The sequence below is a fragment of the Loxodonta africana genome, chromosome X (assembly GCF_030014295.1).
Source record: "Loxodonta africana isolate mLoxAfr1 chromosome X, mLoxAfr1.hap2, whole genome shotgun sequence".
NCBI classification, from domain to species: domain Eukaryota; kingdom Metazoa; phylum Chordata; class Mammalia; order Proboscidea; family Elephantidae; genus Loxodonta; species Loxodonta africana.
In genome coordinates, this window is record NC_087369.1 from 121,766,166 (window position 1) to 121,781,462 (window position 15,297).

Genomic DNA, 15,297 nt, shown 5'->3' on the forward strand with positions numbered 1-15,297 from the left:
AATTAAAGTGTAGCTTTATTGTAAATAAATACCAATAGTCTTCCTTAAGTATACTGTTGTTCAACTTGGAACTTGACATACATGAATACATATATTTTTTGTATTTGCATGAAAAAAGGTGGAAATTGTTGAAGGTGGTTGGTGGTGGAACAGGCTTTGCACTCTACTTCATACACTTCGGCATTGTTTTCATATTAAAAAAAATAAGGAGCATGTGTTACTTTCATGAGAGAGAAAGAGAGACAGAGCCAAAGACAGATTAGATATTCCTTTTGGGGGGTATGTTTTTTTTCTAGGTGAGTAGTTCTTAACTATTTTTTTTAAGTCATAGTTGCCTATGAGAATCTTATGAGAGCTATGACCCCTCTCCCCACTAAAATGAACACAACTTTGCATACAATTTCAGGTAGTCCACGGACTTGGTCAGGTGAACACACCTACGCTAGCTTTATCAGTATGATCATGGGGAGAATGCCTTAGGCTCAGGCATAAATTTGCCTGAGGGGGCACCAAGGTGGGTGTGGACTGGAAAACAGTGATCCTGCATCAAGGCTAAGTTCTTCCTGGATGCCCTGGAGTTAAGGAGACCAGAGATAAGTGGCCCAACAGGGTGCACTTCTCAGGCAAGGTGGGTGTCAGCAGTGACTACAGGCAGAGAGCAGGCAGGCCTGGGTGCTCACCTCTCAGCAATCACTTCTTCAGGCTTCTTGAAAACCACCAGCTTCAAGGGTAGGTGGGAATAGCAGTTCTCAAAGGCTGAGTTTCTTCTTGGTGGATTTGGTGGAGAACGGGAGGAGGGAAGGAAAGAGCCAAAGGCAGCTACTCAGGTCACCAGCTTGGTCACATGTCCATGTATATTTTTGGAGTGAGCAACAGTCAGGTGTCTGAAGCAGGAGATGTGATGCTTCAGAATATGGGAGAGGTGGGGGAAGCAGCACCTTCCCCACTTCTTTACAGGGCAGGGGGGATTGGGAGGATCAGACCATCTCTGCAGTCCTCAGACCCTCAGCTGCCTTGGACTCAATAGAGTGGAAACTAATCCAGGAGCAGGTGTTCAGAACAGCCATCAAATCACAGGAGGTTCACAGAGCAGTCAGCCAAGTCTTTGGGACGTTAAATACATGATTTTCTGTACTAAAACAAGACAGGACTGTGTTGCTTTTATTTTAATGATTTATTTTATCAAATTGCAAGGTGATCCAAACCAAAAACCAAACCCACTGCCGTCGAGTCGATTCCGACTCATAGCGACCCTATAGAACAGAGTAGGACTGCCCCATAGAGTTTGCAAGGAGTGCCTGGCAGATTGAAACTGCTGAACTCTTGGTTAGCAGCTGCAGCACTTAACCGCTATGCCACCAAGGTTTCCCGCAAGGTGATCCAGAAAAAGTAAAGGATTATTTACATAAAGTGGCCAAGATTAGACAACTGGCATCTCTTCGTGGACAATTAGTAGATCATGCCAAAATCTTGCTGATTTTGGGGTGGTGGTGGAAGAAATTCCAGCTTTCAATTTTAAATCAGATACCTATGTTGTGAATGCTGCTATTCAGCTGTAATCAATAGAACCATTTTCCTGGTGTTACAAATAAATGTAATGAAATTAATGAGGCCTTTTGTTTTTTCCTCCTTCAAGTTAAATCTTTCTCCACACAAGTGAAAGTAGCATTATTTTGTTTTCTCAATACAAAAGCAATGCATATTGATTTAAAAAATGAATATAAAGTTTTCAGAATAAAGTAAGACACTGATTTCCACTCCCTATCTCCTCTTCTGAAACCCTGTCCCCTCCACCCCTCCATTTCCTACAGGGGTGCAGGGGCAATGTTGGGCCTTCATGGCTGAGAGAAGGGGATGCGAAGGGATAGGCGGCTTGACATGGAGCAGAGAAGAGAAAAACATTATTCCTCAAAGGGGCAGAAAAGGTCAATGGCCTTGGAGCAAATGCAGCCTCTTTCTGTCAACCAAAGAAAGGAAAATCTAACTCCAAGGAGAAGGGGCTACTTCTGGTCTGTGGGATTGGCAAAGAGGAAAATGAATGACAGGACCCGATGTCGTGGGGAAGGGAAGGGGGCGCGGGCTGGCTCCTGCCGCACTGCTGGTGGGAGTGGAAATCGAGGTCCTGAGCTCACTGGTGACGTGGCCCTCACGTGAGCAGAGCCAAGGAGTGCAGACGTCCTTCTAATCCTGGGCTACATTTGGTTCGGTTGCCAACCCCCTATAGCCTTGAGGGTTCGCGGGCCTGTGTTCCTGGGGAAGGAGGAGGAGGTATCTGCCCCATCTCAGCAGGTCTGTGTGTGAATGGGAGCTGCCTCGGGACCCCTGCGGTGCGGTAGTGGAGGGTGGATACCGAAGGGGGACACAGCCTACTTTCTCTGCTCCCTTGAACTATACCTAGCCATTTCAAAAATAAAAATAGTGGATTTCGGGGGCCGTATTCCGGGGGAGGCTCCAGACCAGGAGAGGGGAAACCTTTGGCATCCTAGATGTTGAATCGGGAAGGGCAGGTATTAAGGATTAGTGTCCTGTGTGCTGGCCCATGCACCAAACCAGAATTTGGGGGCTGTGCGTCTGCCTGACCGTCTGTCATTCCACCTTGTCTTTCAGTAGGGCGCTGTACCAGTAGGAACAAGGGAATAAAGAATCTGCCCCAAATCCTTGCAGGTCCCCAGAAGGGCGAGGATGGCTGAGGTCCTTGCCTTATCTTGGGCCCGTTCCTGACTCTCCAGCAATCTTCTTTCCGTTTTATACAGGCAAAAGATGTGGCAGCGCTCACAGGAAAAACGGCTATTATTAGGGGCGGGGATGGGTTGGGGAGGGGACTGGACAGATCGTTTCGCGCTCCGCTGGTTTTCCACACTCTCTCGCCCCGCCCCCTCCCTTTCCGCGGCTGGAAAGAGGCGTGGTTTTGGCTGGGAAAATGGCTGACCGCTGGGGGGTGGGGATGGAGCGGAGGGGGTCGGGGCCGGGGACCTCGGGAAGGAGAGTGCTGGTGTCAGCCGAGTCCTAAGAAGTGGGGGTAGGGTGAGAGACAAACGGTGGAATCCCTTTGACAACCAGGACCCTGAATTCGGAAAAGCAGGTATTGGGACCCTCTCGAGTGCTGTTCTGTCCGCGGAGTCCTCCGTCTCTGCCTTGTCGCCTGTCGGTGTCTGTGACTCTTGCGCCTGAAGACCAATCTGCAGGGTGACGCCGAAGCCTGCTGAAGCCTACCGAAGAAGAAGAAAATTGTCCAGAACCAAGTAGGTGAGAGCGAGGTGGTAGCACTGCTTCGAGCTCCTGGGGTGGAGGATGGTGGAGACCGCAAACTCGAGGGGGGCCGTGGGTCTCCTCCGCCTCCCCCTTCCCTCCTCTCTGCACACTATTTCGGAGTTTGGAAAGGAAAGGACTCTGCAGCTCTAAGCCAGGGAAGGCAGTGGCTGAAGGGGACGGATTCAGGAGAGTTCTGAGGTGGAGGTGGGGAGGACATTGTTCCGAATAGCAGGCACACGCTGTCTTTGTTGTTGATCCACGCACCAAACGCTCAGTTCCAGAGTTGTTTATTCCTTAGGTTTCGTGGAGGCGGAAACCGAGGGAGGGAAGAAGGAAATTGCTCCGGAGCAGTGGAAGTTGGTATAATGGTGACAGGGATTGTCCTGGTACCCCTGAGATAGTGGAGGTGCGAAGCCAAGAGCAGAGTTCCCAGACCTCTATGCATTTCACACCTCTCAGGCTTCCAGACACTGTCACCCCACCACCATCCATTTTGTTACAAGGAGGGGGGTGTGGCGTCATCTTCTGAGGAAGTAGCTGGGGGGGAGGGAGGGGAGGGTCAGAGGAGAGGATGGAAGGAGGAGGGAGAGGGAGAGAATGAGTTTCAAAGCAGTGCCTCTGAGTGGAGAGTAACTGAAAGTGGGAAAAGTTAAGCAACACAGGGGGAGGGCCTGGGATTCATGAGAGGGAAGTGTGTCCCTACTGATGTGAGGGCCATCTGTCCCTAGAGCTCTCAGCATCCCCCTCCTGACCCCCTTGCCTGCAGGTTTTCAGGAGGCAGTGCACCTGCACCTTGAGGCAAGAAAGAGGAGAAAAAAGAAACTGCCTGCCTAGATCAGTGTGAGTATATGTGAGGGCGCTACTGTCCTGGGACATCTGGAAGGGCAAGGTGGTAGGGGACTGATTGTTGTTAGGTGCCCTCCGTTCAATTTTGACTGATAGTGACCCTCCCATGTGAGAGAGTAGAACTGCCCCATTGGGCTTCCTAGGCTGTGATTTTTCGACAGGAGCCATCACCAGGTCTTTTCTCCTTTGGAGCAGCTGGGTGGGTTCAAATCACCAGCCTTTCTGTTAGCAGGGCTCCTTGGAAACTGAATCCAAAATCAAACCCGTTGCAGGTGAGTTGATTCTGAATCATAAGGACCCCGTAGGACAGGGTAAAACTGCCCCATAAGGTTTCCAAAGCTGTAATCTTTATGGAAGCAGACTGCCACAGCTTTCTCCCACACAGCCGCTGGTGGGTTAGAACTGTTGACCTTTTGCTTAACAGCTGAGTGCTTTTAACCACTGCACCACCAACACTCCAGGGAAATGGTTAGAAACTTTAAATTTAATGCACTGGTGTGGGGCGGGAGAAGCCCTGGTGGTGCAGTGGTTAAAAGCACTCAGCTGCTAACTGAAAGGTGGGTGGTTCCAACCCGCCAGCTGCTCTGTGGGAGAAAGATGTGGCAGTCTGCTTTCATAAAGATTACAGGCTTGGAAACATTATGGGGCAGTTCGGCTTTGTCCTAGAGTGTCGCTATGAGTCAGAATTGATTTGACTGCCAGGGGGTTGGTTTTGTTCTTTTGGAGAGTGGGTTGGGGGAAGGGGAGGTCGGAAACTTTCCAAAATAAGCTCCTTAGGAAAGGACTAGGTGGTTTAGATACCAAGCCCTGGGCCTGTGCTATGTCCATCCCTTTCTTGGTCTGTGGTTCAGTATGTCTGCATGCAAAGGCACAAAAGGAGGAGGAGTCTGAACCCTCAAATCTTCCCTTTATTTCTAGATTCCACTTTCTCTGCAGCTGCAAAAGAACCTGCCAGCAGTAGCTGAAGCCTCCAGCTCCTGACTCTTCTGGGCCAGAGGGAGTCCACTCCGCCTGCCCCTGGGATTCAGAAATTCTCCCCAACTGTACCATGGGCCGCACTCGGGACGCTGGCTGCGTGGCCGCCGGGGTGATGATCGGGGCTGGTGCCTGCTACTGTGTATACAGACTGACCTGGGGAAGAGATGAGAATGAGAAAATCTGGGACGACGAGGAGTCTAGTGATGGGGCAGAGACTGGGGTCCAGACTGAGAAAAGAGCTCAGGCTAACCCTGAGGTGGTGGCTTCAGCCAGAGCTGAGGCTGACTTAGTGGCCAAAGCTGAGGTGTGCTTGGAGGTCAAGAGTGGTCCAGACGTAAAGGTGGAGGCCCATTCGGGGGCCCAGAGTGGGGGTGGCTTAGAGGCCAAGGCCAAGGCTCTTTTCAGCATCCTGAAAGAACAGGCAAGCGCAAAGATGGGCAGAGGAGGCAGGGTGGGTCTCGGCTCTGGGACCAGGACACTTGCACCAAGTTTACCCTGCCCAGGAGGTAGGGGTGGAGGCTGCCACCGCAAGAGGGCAAGGGCTGGGGGCAAAGCAAGTGGAAAACCCAAGGGAAAGCCCAAAAGCAAGAGCACTAAGCCTCCAGCTGCAGCATGGCCTGCCCGCAGGGTTAAGTTCAACTTTCCCTATAAAATTGATGATATTCTGGGTGCTACAGACCTTCAAAAAGTCCTTAACATCCTAGAGAGATCAAATGATCCTTTCATTCAAGAAGTAGCTTTGGTCACTCTGGGTAACAATGCAGCATATACATTTAATCAAAATGCCATTCGTGAATTGGGTGGTGTCCCAATTATTGCAAAAATGATAAAAACAAAAGATCCCATTATTAGGGAAAAGGCTTACAATGCCCTTAATAATTTGAGTGTGATTGCTGAAAATCAGGGCAAGATTAAGACGTATATCAGTCAAGTGTGTGATGACACTGTGATCTGTCGTTTGGATTCAGCTGTGCAGATGGCTGGGTTAAGACTGTTAACCAACATGACGGTGACTAATCATTACCAGCATTTGCTTTCCTATTCTTTTCCAGATTTTTTTGCTTTGCTATTCCTGGGAAATCACTTCACCAAGATACAGATTATGAAACTAATTATAAACTTTACTGAAAATCCAGCCATGACACGAGAGTTGCTCAGTAGTAAAGTACCATCAGAATTGATTTCCCTCTTTAATAAAGAACGAGACAGAGAGATTCTCCTTAATATCCTTACCATATTTGAGAATATAAATGACAACATAAAAAGTGAAGGGTTTGCATCATCCAGGAAAGAATTCAGCAGAAGTTCACTTTTTTTCTTATTCAAAGAATCTGGCGTGTGTGTTAAGAAAATCAAAGCATTAGCAAATCACAGTGATCTGGTGGTGAAAGTCAAAGTCCTAAAAGTACTGACCAAACTGTAATTGGGGGTTTGTCCCAACGAGTAGTGAGGTAATTTTTTACTTTGCAGTTGGGAACAATGTATTTTGTAAGTTCTTTGTTTTTCACTGTGCTCATAGGGCAAAGGGATCTTTTCAGCTGCCATTCTGGAGTAATGAATAGCACAGATCACCAACAGTGATGCTGGTTGTGAAGGCTGGGTTTACGCTGAACCATTTTAAAGATCCCAAATGAATATTAGGGCTTGTACAAAGAAAGCATTTATTGATTCAATATTGCTACCTAGACCGAGATATTTTTATTCTTTACCTAAACTAACAGCGAAGTAATTATATATCATGAATAAGCTACACTTTTGTATTGGTTTACATTTGTTAATCTAAACCTTGTGTTTCTTCAATAAAGTTGTGTGTTTTAAGCGGGAAAAAAAAAAAAAAAGAATCGTCCTTGTCTTTGAGTTTATAATCTATTTGGAAGGGCGAGATATGGGGAAACAAAAAGATGATCACAGCCAGATGCTTTTCATGGGTGCTTAGAGGAGGCAGAGGCTGCTGCTGGCAACAGCGCTCAGGAAAGTTTTACAGAGGAGGGGACGCTTACGTAAGCTGGGCTTGAAGGCTAGGGCAAGCAAGGGTCAGAAGGGCATTTCAGGAGGGAGGGGTGGTGGGAAGAAAGCATGGGAGTGGGAATCCTGCTCCAGAGAGGAGGCTGGCCTGCCTGGAGGGGAAAGTGGAGAGCAGAATATTGGGGGATGGAGTTGGTCAGTGGGGTGAGCTCTGTTGGCGAGTGAGGTGTCTGAGTGTTACTCCATCCACCCCTGGGAGCCACCAAAGCCTTTTATGACCAGAGGAATGACTGTATGAAAGGAAAACGAATGTGGCTGGTCTGTGTGAAGGATGGGTTGTAGTGGGGTGGGAGAGGCGTGGCAACTGGAGTTTGGAAAACGAGTTAGGAAGTTACCACCATAGTCTAGGCATGAGATGATAAAGGCATAGAATTTCACCGGTGGCCATGGGGATGGTAAGGGGAGGATGGAAGTGACAGACCCTTCAAAAGATTAAGTGCTGGAACCTGTTGTGGGGGGACACAGAAAGGGACAATTCTATGATTCAGTGGGTATTTGATAAGAAAATGTCTTCTTTCTTGGCCAACTGTGGTGTCTATGTAGCCGAATAAGTTAATTACCGTTCTGAAACCATAAGAAAATATAGCAGTGTAAAGAATAATTTTCAGTTCTTATATCAGATTTAAAAGATTGGTTGGGGCGGGGCCTTTATGGGACCATTGATAGTGATGTTGGGATTCATATAGGAGAAGATCTGCCTCTCCCACCCCATAGCGTTGGTGAAGGTGTGGAGAAAGGGGCATTCTCAAGCTGTGCTGGTTGGTGGAGTATACACTGGTACACGGTCCCTTTGGCCACATATTTCAGAAGTCTTTGAGATGTGCATACCCTTTGACCCAGGTATTCCACTTGTAGAAATTTAGCCTTTGGAAACAAGTTATTGGTGTGTATGAAGCTATGCATCTTCACATTAGTATTATTTTTTGCTGGAAGTTTTTTTTTTTCATCATCTTGATCAAGATTACATAGAAACAGGCATATTACTTATTTAGTATCCTGTAACTTTCCCTATGAAAAAGGGCAGTGAGGCAAATTGGCCATGGTGTATAATGCTATTTGGCTCAAATAGCATTATACACCATTACCTAAGTTTTTTTTTTTAAATCATCAGTAGGGTTCAATAGTGCAGTATCTTGGTGTTCAGATTTGGGGCCCTGAATCGCAACTCTACCATGTACCAGCCTTTTTTTTTTTTGCTTTAAAAAAAAATTGGGCTGGAACTCCACAAGACTGCCTTGTTTTTCCAGGTCTCAACATTTTTCCGCCTTTGACTGGTGCAGTCTTAGCACTTTTGTATTGCTTGTTTTAGTGTAAGATATTTGTGTTTTCGTTCTCTGACAGGTTCCCCCCCACACACAGGTTCCAGCTTTTGCAGGTTTTATTGTAATTCAAAAAGTTTGCTCTTTGAACCATTTTTATGTGTACAATTCAGTGACATCAATTATATTCAATATGTTGTGCTACCCTCACCACTATCCATTTCCAAAAGGTTTTCATCACACTTAACAGAAACTCAGTACCCCTTCAACAATAAATTCCATTCCCTTCTCCCCACAGCTCCTGGTAACCACTGATAAACTTTTGTCTCTATACGTTTGCCTAATCCAGATATTTCATGTGAGTGGGATCATACCATATTTGTTATTTTCTGTCTGGCTCATTTCACTTAGCACAATGTATCAGAACTTAATTTCTCTTTATGGCTGAGTAATATTCCATATGCATGTGAAAGCTGGACAATGAATAAGGAAGACTGAAGAGTTGATGCCTTTGAATTACGATGTTGGTGAAGAGTATTAAATATACCACGGATTGCCAGAAGAACAAATCTGTCTTGGAAGAAGTATAGCTAGAATGCTCCTTAGAAGGGAGAATGGCAAGACTTTGTCTAACGTACTTTGGACATGTTATCAGGAGGAACCAGTCCCTGGAGAAGGACATCATGCTTGGTAAAGTAGGGGGTCAGTGAAAGAGAGGAAGACCCTCAAAGAGGTGGATGGACACAGTGGTTGCAACAATGGGCTGAAACGTAACAATGACTGTGAGGATGGTGCAGGACCAGTCAGTGTTTCCTTTTGTTGTATATAGGGTTGCTATGAGTTAGAACTGACTCAATGGCACTTAACAGCAATGATATTCCATTGAATGTATATGTCAAGTTTTGTTTATCCATTTATCTGTTGATGAACACTTGGATTCTTTTCGCCTTTTGGCTATTCACATTGTTTTTAAGAGTGAAAAATTGTAAACAACCCAAAAGTCTCAAAACAGGCAGTTAAGGCATGTCTACACAGAGAAATATTATGCAGCCATTGAAAAGGATGATGACCACCTACATTTATTTGCATAAAGGAATTCAGCATATAATTGTAAGTGAAAATGCAGGTTACATGACAGTATACACAGTATATCCATTTTTGAGTAATGTATGTACATGCATTAAAACTTCTGAAAGGCTATATACCCTAATGCTAAAAGTGGTTATCCATGAATAATAAGATAATATATGAATTTAATATTTTAATTGTTTATCATCTATGTTTTCTTGTTTATCTGTAATATATCTTGTTTGTTTGTGTAATTGTTGGAAAATAAAAAGGTTGGATACTGGCTAGGTTGGGAATGAAGGAGGTGATAGAATGGAAGAAAGGGTAGGGTTTATATGGATATATTTACAGCATGTACTGAGTGGCAAGATATTTAGATCAAAAAGAGAGCTGTGTTAAAATGATAAATGAGTTGTGAAGATGTGGATAATAAAAGTACCTATCTTATAGGATTAAATGAGGTAAATGCACGCAAAGTGCTTATAACAGTTCTGGAACATGGCAAGTTAATGAGGAAAAGTGAATGCCCTCTGTTCCCTAAAAGATAGGATTGATAATTTTTGGTTGACTTTTTCCCCCCAGGTATCATTCTGCCTTAAGCTAGTGGTATTTAATAAATAAACTGTTAAAACAATTCCTCTGAAGAATAGGGTCTTTGTCCCCTCTAAGAACTGAACTTGGAGAGGTTAGGTAAATTTTCCAAGATCACTCAATCAGTAAGAGGCAGAGCTAGTGGCCTTCCAAACTTGAGCAATCGGTTGCTTATAATTGCTTAGTATGGAATCAAACACTTGTATAATGCCTGTATAGGTACTCAACAGAAATCTACCTCTTGATGAAGATGGAGATGGAGATGAGATTCTTTATATCGAACCTATAACTTTAGAGATGTCCATGCAGCAAGGTGTAGAGGAAAGAGCACAGCCTTGGGTGTTGCCAATAGGTGAGGCTTGGGTGATATTTATCTTGTTGCTTCAATGTGTCAGGTGGAAAGAGCAAGTTTTGATAAGAAGCAAAAGTAATAACTTCTCTATAGATAGGTTGAATTCGAGATGCTGAGTGACTTTTATAGCTGGGGTAAACATGAGGTTAACTTCCCAATAATAAAAAGCCACAGTGAAGCAGAGGTGAAAGCCTGACCAGCACGCATCTGCTCTTGCAGCTCTCTTTTCTCCTCCCCTTGTCCCTTTGCATTCTTCTTTCCTCTTTCTTCCTTACACTTCTTTCTTTATTTCCTCCTTCTGGAAGATAATTGGTGATAATTTTTAGGGGCCATTGTGATTCTGTGTCTTCCAAGGTGACTCTTTAATTCCCATGAAACTATCCCATGCACCACTGGGCATTTAATACGGAATAGTAATTGTCGTTGTTGTAGTCATAAGGTGGCTGTGGTTGCAACCGAATACCAAGATTTTTTGGAACCCTTGTTGAACAGAGACTGGGAAAGAATGAACTAGCCTTAGATTTGCACAGCCCTCCGTGCGCTGCATGCACTTTTGATGTCCCCCCCTCCCCCCCGCCGGCTTTACTGGCCTTTGAGAAAAGTGCTGTGTGAAACAGTTGTGTAACTGGTCCAGGCCGATCACAGGGCCAGGCTACACACCAATGTCCCAACGTTTCCACTTTGGACATTGTCGCTCTCACTCATTCAGAGGAAGGGCACAGTTGTAGGACTGTGGTGGTGAACCTGTTTGTGGGGACAGGGAAGAGGCAGGGTGTTCTCTCTAGAGGGGTTGGCTGCTGCTGGGCAGCTGAGGAAATTGGGAAACACAGAGAATAGCCTGCTGTTTTGTTCTCATTTAACTGTTTTAGGAATAGGGGAGGGTTCTATCTCAGGATGGGACACAGCTCTCTTATCAACTGTCACCCAGAACATAATATTTCAAGGCTCAGGAAAATAGTTTTCTTTTTTTAAAATCCATATTTACCTGCCTTGTTTCAAAAGAGATCCCAAGCGTAGGTTTAATAAATTGATGTGGTTCAGGCAAATTTTGTGTTTATGGCTCTGTTTGGGTAATTTCTCTGCTCTTATGTTCCCTTGAGAATGGCTTTTCTTATAAAGATTATGATTATTTTCAATGCCTGCTTTTTATTTTAACTTTACATCACATCCCAGGCTGATGGTTTTCTCTGGTTTCTCTGTTTGAACTATGACTCTTCTTTGCCATTAAATCAGAGCTGTCTCACTGCCATCCTGGGGCACAGAAAACTAGGATAACGGCCCCTGAGAGGGTGGTATTAAGCAAGATAACTGATATTCACTTTTCAGAGTGGTATACTTCCACCCTTGACACTCTCCATTGAGTCTCTCTCAGGCCTCCAGCAAAGGGCTTGGGCAACGTGTGTGTTTGGTGATGGGAGTGTTGGTGGAGATGGAAGAGGGAGGGAAGTAAGTCTTTTTGAAAGGTTAACTTTGTTTATCCTGCAGGTTCCTACAAATGTAATTCCATCCACCATTGAAAGTGGAATAAGTGTAGCTCTTTGATCCTGTTGACCGTTTACATTTTAAAAAAGTGAAGGCTCAGGTATAATACAAGTTATTTTTGCTTAGGCATAGAGCCTACTCTGTGATTGAAGCCTTTCTAAGTTTGCAGAGGATATATAATTCTATCAAATAAGGTAGATTATTTTTTTGAAAAAAAAAAACAGAATAATGATTGATGTTACTGTTTTGGGTGCTGTCCAGTCGATTCTGACTCGTAGTGACCCTATACGACAGAGTAGAACTGCTGATAGGGTATCCTAGGCTGTAATTTTTATGGGAGCAGATCACCAGGGCTTTGCTCCCTTAACCCCTTAACCATTGCACCGCCAGTGCTCTTTTATGTTACCATAAGAAATATAATTATCAAGCAGAGTAGATTCTTAGTGTTTAATGATCAGAACATTCTCTAAGATCTATTTACATTATAAACCAAATTATTATTGGAAGGTTGTTTATTTAGTGCTCAAGAATTAAGGCAAACTGACTTAGCTAGTGACGGTGCCCTCAAACTAGGAGGACTTGATGGAAATTTGACTTCTTTGTTCATATTTTCCTTCTTTTATATAGGTGATCGAGTATCTCATATTTTCCTGTTTATGGCTTCTAGGTCATACTGAGGAAGGTGCTTCTTACCTCTAGGTTATACATAGATTCACATTTCCTTCAAACTTTTTTTTAATTTTATTTTTTGTTGTTGTTGAGAATATACACAGTAAAACATACACCAGCTCAACAGTTTCTACATGTAGAATTCAGTGACATTGATTACATTGCTTGAGGTGTGCAACCATTCTCACCCTCTTTTTCTGAGTTCTTCCTCCCCCAATTAACATAAATTCACTACCCCCTAAGGTTCCTCTTTAATCTTTCAAGTTGCTGTTGTCAATTTAACCCTATATGGATAGTTCTTAAAAGAGCATAATGCTCAAAGTAGACATTTTTTACTAGTTAAACTAAACTATTATTTGGTTTTAAGAAGATTTCAGGGGATATTTTTGATTTAAGGTTTAAAGATTATCTCAGGGCAATAATTTCAGGGTTCACCCAACCTTCATGGCTCCAGGAAGTCTGGAGTCCATGGGAATTTGAAATTCTCTTCTGCATTTTCCCCCTTTTGATCAAAGAAGGTGATCCAACAGAATGTGGAAATTATTGAAAGATATCATTAATATCACATGTAAGTAAAATTTTGTTGAAGATCATTCAAAAGTGGCTGCAGCAGTATATTGACAGGGAACTGCCAGAAGTTCAAGTCAGATTCAGAAGAGGTCTTGGAACAAGGGATGTCATTGCTGATGTCAGATGGATCTTGGCTGAAAGCAGAGAATACCAGAAAGATGTTTACCTGTGTTTTATTGACTATGAAAAGGCATTTGACTATGTGGATCATAATAAATTATGGATAACATTGCAAAGAAGGGACATTCCAGCACACTTAATTGTGCTCATGAGGAATCTGTACACAGAACAAGAGGCAGTCATTTAAACAGAACAAGAGGATACCGCCTGGTTTAAAGTCAGGAGGGGTGTGTGTCAGGGTTGTATGCTTTTATGATATTTATTCAATCTGCATGCTAAGCAAATAATTAGAGAAGCTGGACTATATGAAGAAGTACAGGGTATGAGGATTGGAGGAAGACTCATTAACAACTAGCAATATGCAGATGACACAACCTTGGTTGCTGAAAATAAAGAGGACTTGAAGTACTTGCTGATGAAAATCAAACACTACAGCCCTCAGTATGGATTGCACCTCAACATAAAAAAAACCCACAAAAATCCTCATAACTGGACCCATAAGCAACATCATGATAAATGGAGAAAAGATTGAAGTTTTCAAGGATTTCATTTTACTTGGATCCATGACCAACGCCCACGGAAGCAGCAGTCAAGAAATCAAATGATGCATTGCATTGGGCAAATCTGCTGCAAGAGACCCCTTTAAAGTGTTGAAAGGCAAAGATGTCACTTCATATGCATGCAAAAGCTGGACAATGAATAAGGAAGAGTGAAGAAGAATCAATGCCTTGAATTATGGTGTTGGCAAAAAATATTGAATGTACCATGAAGTGCCAGAAGAACGAACACGTCTGTCTTGGAAGAAGTACAGCCAGAACACTCCTTAGATGCGAGGACAGTGAGGCTTTGTCTCACATACTTTGGACATGTTATCAGGAAGGACCGGTCCTTGAAGAAGGACGTAGTAGTTGGTAAAGTAGAAGGTCAGTGAAAAAGAGGAGGACCCTCAAAAAGATGAGTTGACTAAGTGGTTGCAACAATGGGCTCAGGCATAACAATGATTGTGAGGATGGCACAGGACCCGGCAGTGTTTTTTTCTTTTGTACGCGGTGTCTCTAGGAGTTGGGACTGACTCGATGGCACCTAACAACAACAAAATGATTGGAGTCCTGCCTATTACTTCTTGTAGTTCTGTCAATTTTTGCTTTACATATTTTGAAGTTTTGTTTTTAGATTCATAGAAACTTGGGATTGTTATATCTTTCTGATGGCTTATACATTTTTTCCCTCATGGAGTGTCTTTACCCTTATTTCTAGTAAAGCTTTTTCTTTTAAGTCCATTTTATTTGATGTAGATATACCTTCATCAGCTTTGTTTTGGTTAGTGTTTTCACGGTATGTGTCTCTTGTGAACAACCTATGGTTGGGTTTTATTTTTAATCCAGTCTTGCTATCTTTATGTTTTAATTAAAGAATTTGATCTTTTTATTTAATGTAATTTCTGATACATTTGGAGTTAAATCTCTTGTCTTATTCAGTGCTTTCTATTTGACCCACCTGTTCTATGTTCCATTTTCTTTCTTGTCTTGCCTTCTTTTGGATTTATTGAATAATTTTTATTATTCCATTTTTTTCCTCTATCAGCTTGAAAGTTATACTGTTTTATTATTGTTTTAGTGGTTATCCCAGCAATTATAGCATCCATTCTTGATTTATCAAAGTCTACTATTAATTGGTCCTTTTACCCTCTTCTCAGACAATTCACAGGACTTGGAACACTATTTACCCTTATCTCAATTTATATGCCATTGTTGTCATGTATTTCAATTCTATATATATTCATACCTTAATTCTCTATGTATTTTAATGTTTCAAGATATTCTTATTATTGTTTTATATAGTCAATAATTGTTTCATTCTATCCACATATTAACCCTTTACTTTGCACTTCCTTTCTTCATGCTTTGTAGCCTTGTATCTGAGATAAATTTTGATTCTTGCCTAAGAACAATGAGGCCTGGCGATGCAACAGTTAAGCACTCAGCTGCTAACTGAAAAGTTGGCTGTTTGAACCTACCCAGCGGCTCTGTGGGAGAAAGACCTAGTGACTTGCTCCCATAAAAATTACAGCCTAGAAAACCCTAT

The 15,297-nt window shown here is 43.3% G+C and overlaps 1 protein-coding gene across 3 annotated transcripts; it reads left to right on the forward strand.

Moving 5' to 3' along the window:
* Positions 1-1,853: 1,853 nt before the first annotated feature.
* ARMCX1 (armadillo repeat containing X-linked 1) lies at positions 1,854-6,894 on the forward strand. Of its 3 annotated transcripts, none has more exons than XM_010601379.3 (5): positions 1,854-2,289; positions 3,083-3,246; positions 3,551-3,658; positions 4,019-4,092; positions 5,017-6,894. In XM_010601379.3, exon 5 carries the CDS (start codon positions 5,147-5,149, stop codon positions 6,497-6,499), a length of 1,353 nt encoding a protein of 450 aa, XP_010599681.1. In that variant the 5' UTR covers positions 1,854-2,289; positions 3,083-3,246; positions 3,551-3,658; positions 4,019-4,092; positions 5,017-5,146; the 3' UTR covers positions 6,500-6,894. The 3 variants fall into 3 exon arrangements, with proteins under 3 accessions (XP_010599681.1, XP_023396921.1, XP_010599682.1); XM_023541153.2 differs by having other exon boundaries at positions 3,083-3,242; XM_010601380.3 differs by lacking the exon at positions 3,551-3,658 and having other exon boundaries at positions 3,083-3,242.
* The last annotated feature ends 8,403 nt before the right edge of the window (positions 6,895-15,297 follow it).

Coding starts and splice junctions, on each gene's coding strand:
- ARMCX1 (XM_010601379.3), top strand. CDS start 5,147: ATGGGCCGCACTCGGGACGCTGGCTGCGTGGCCGCCGGGGTGATGATC.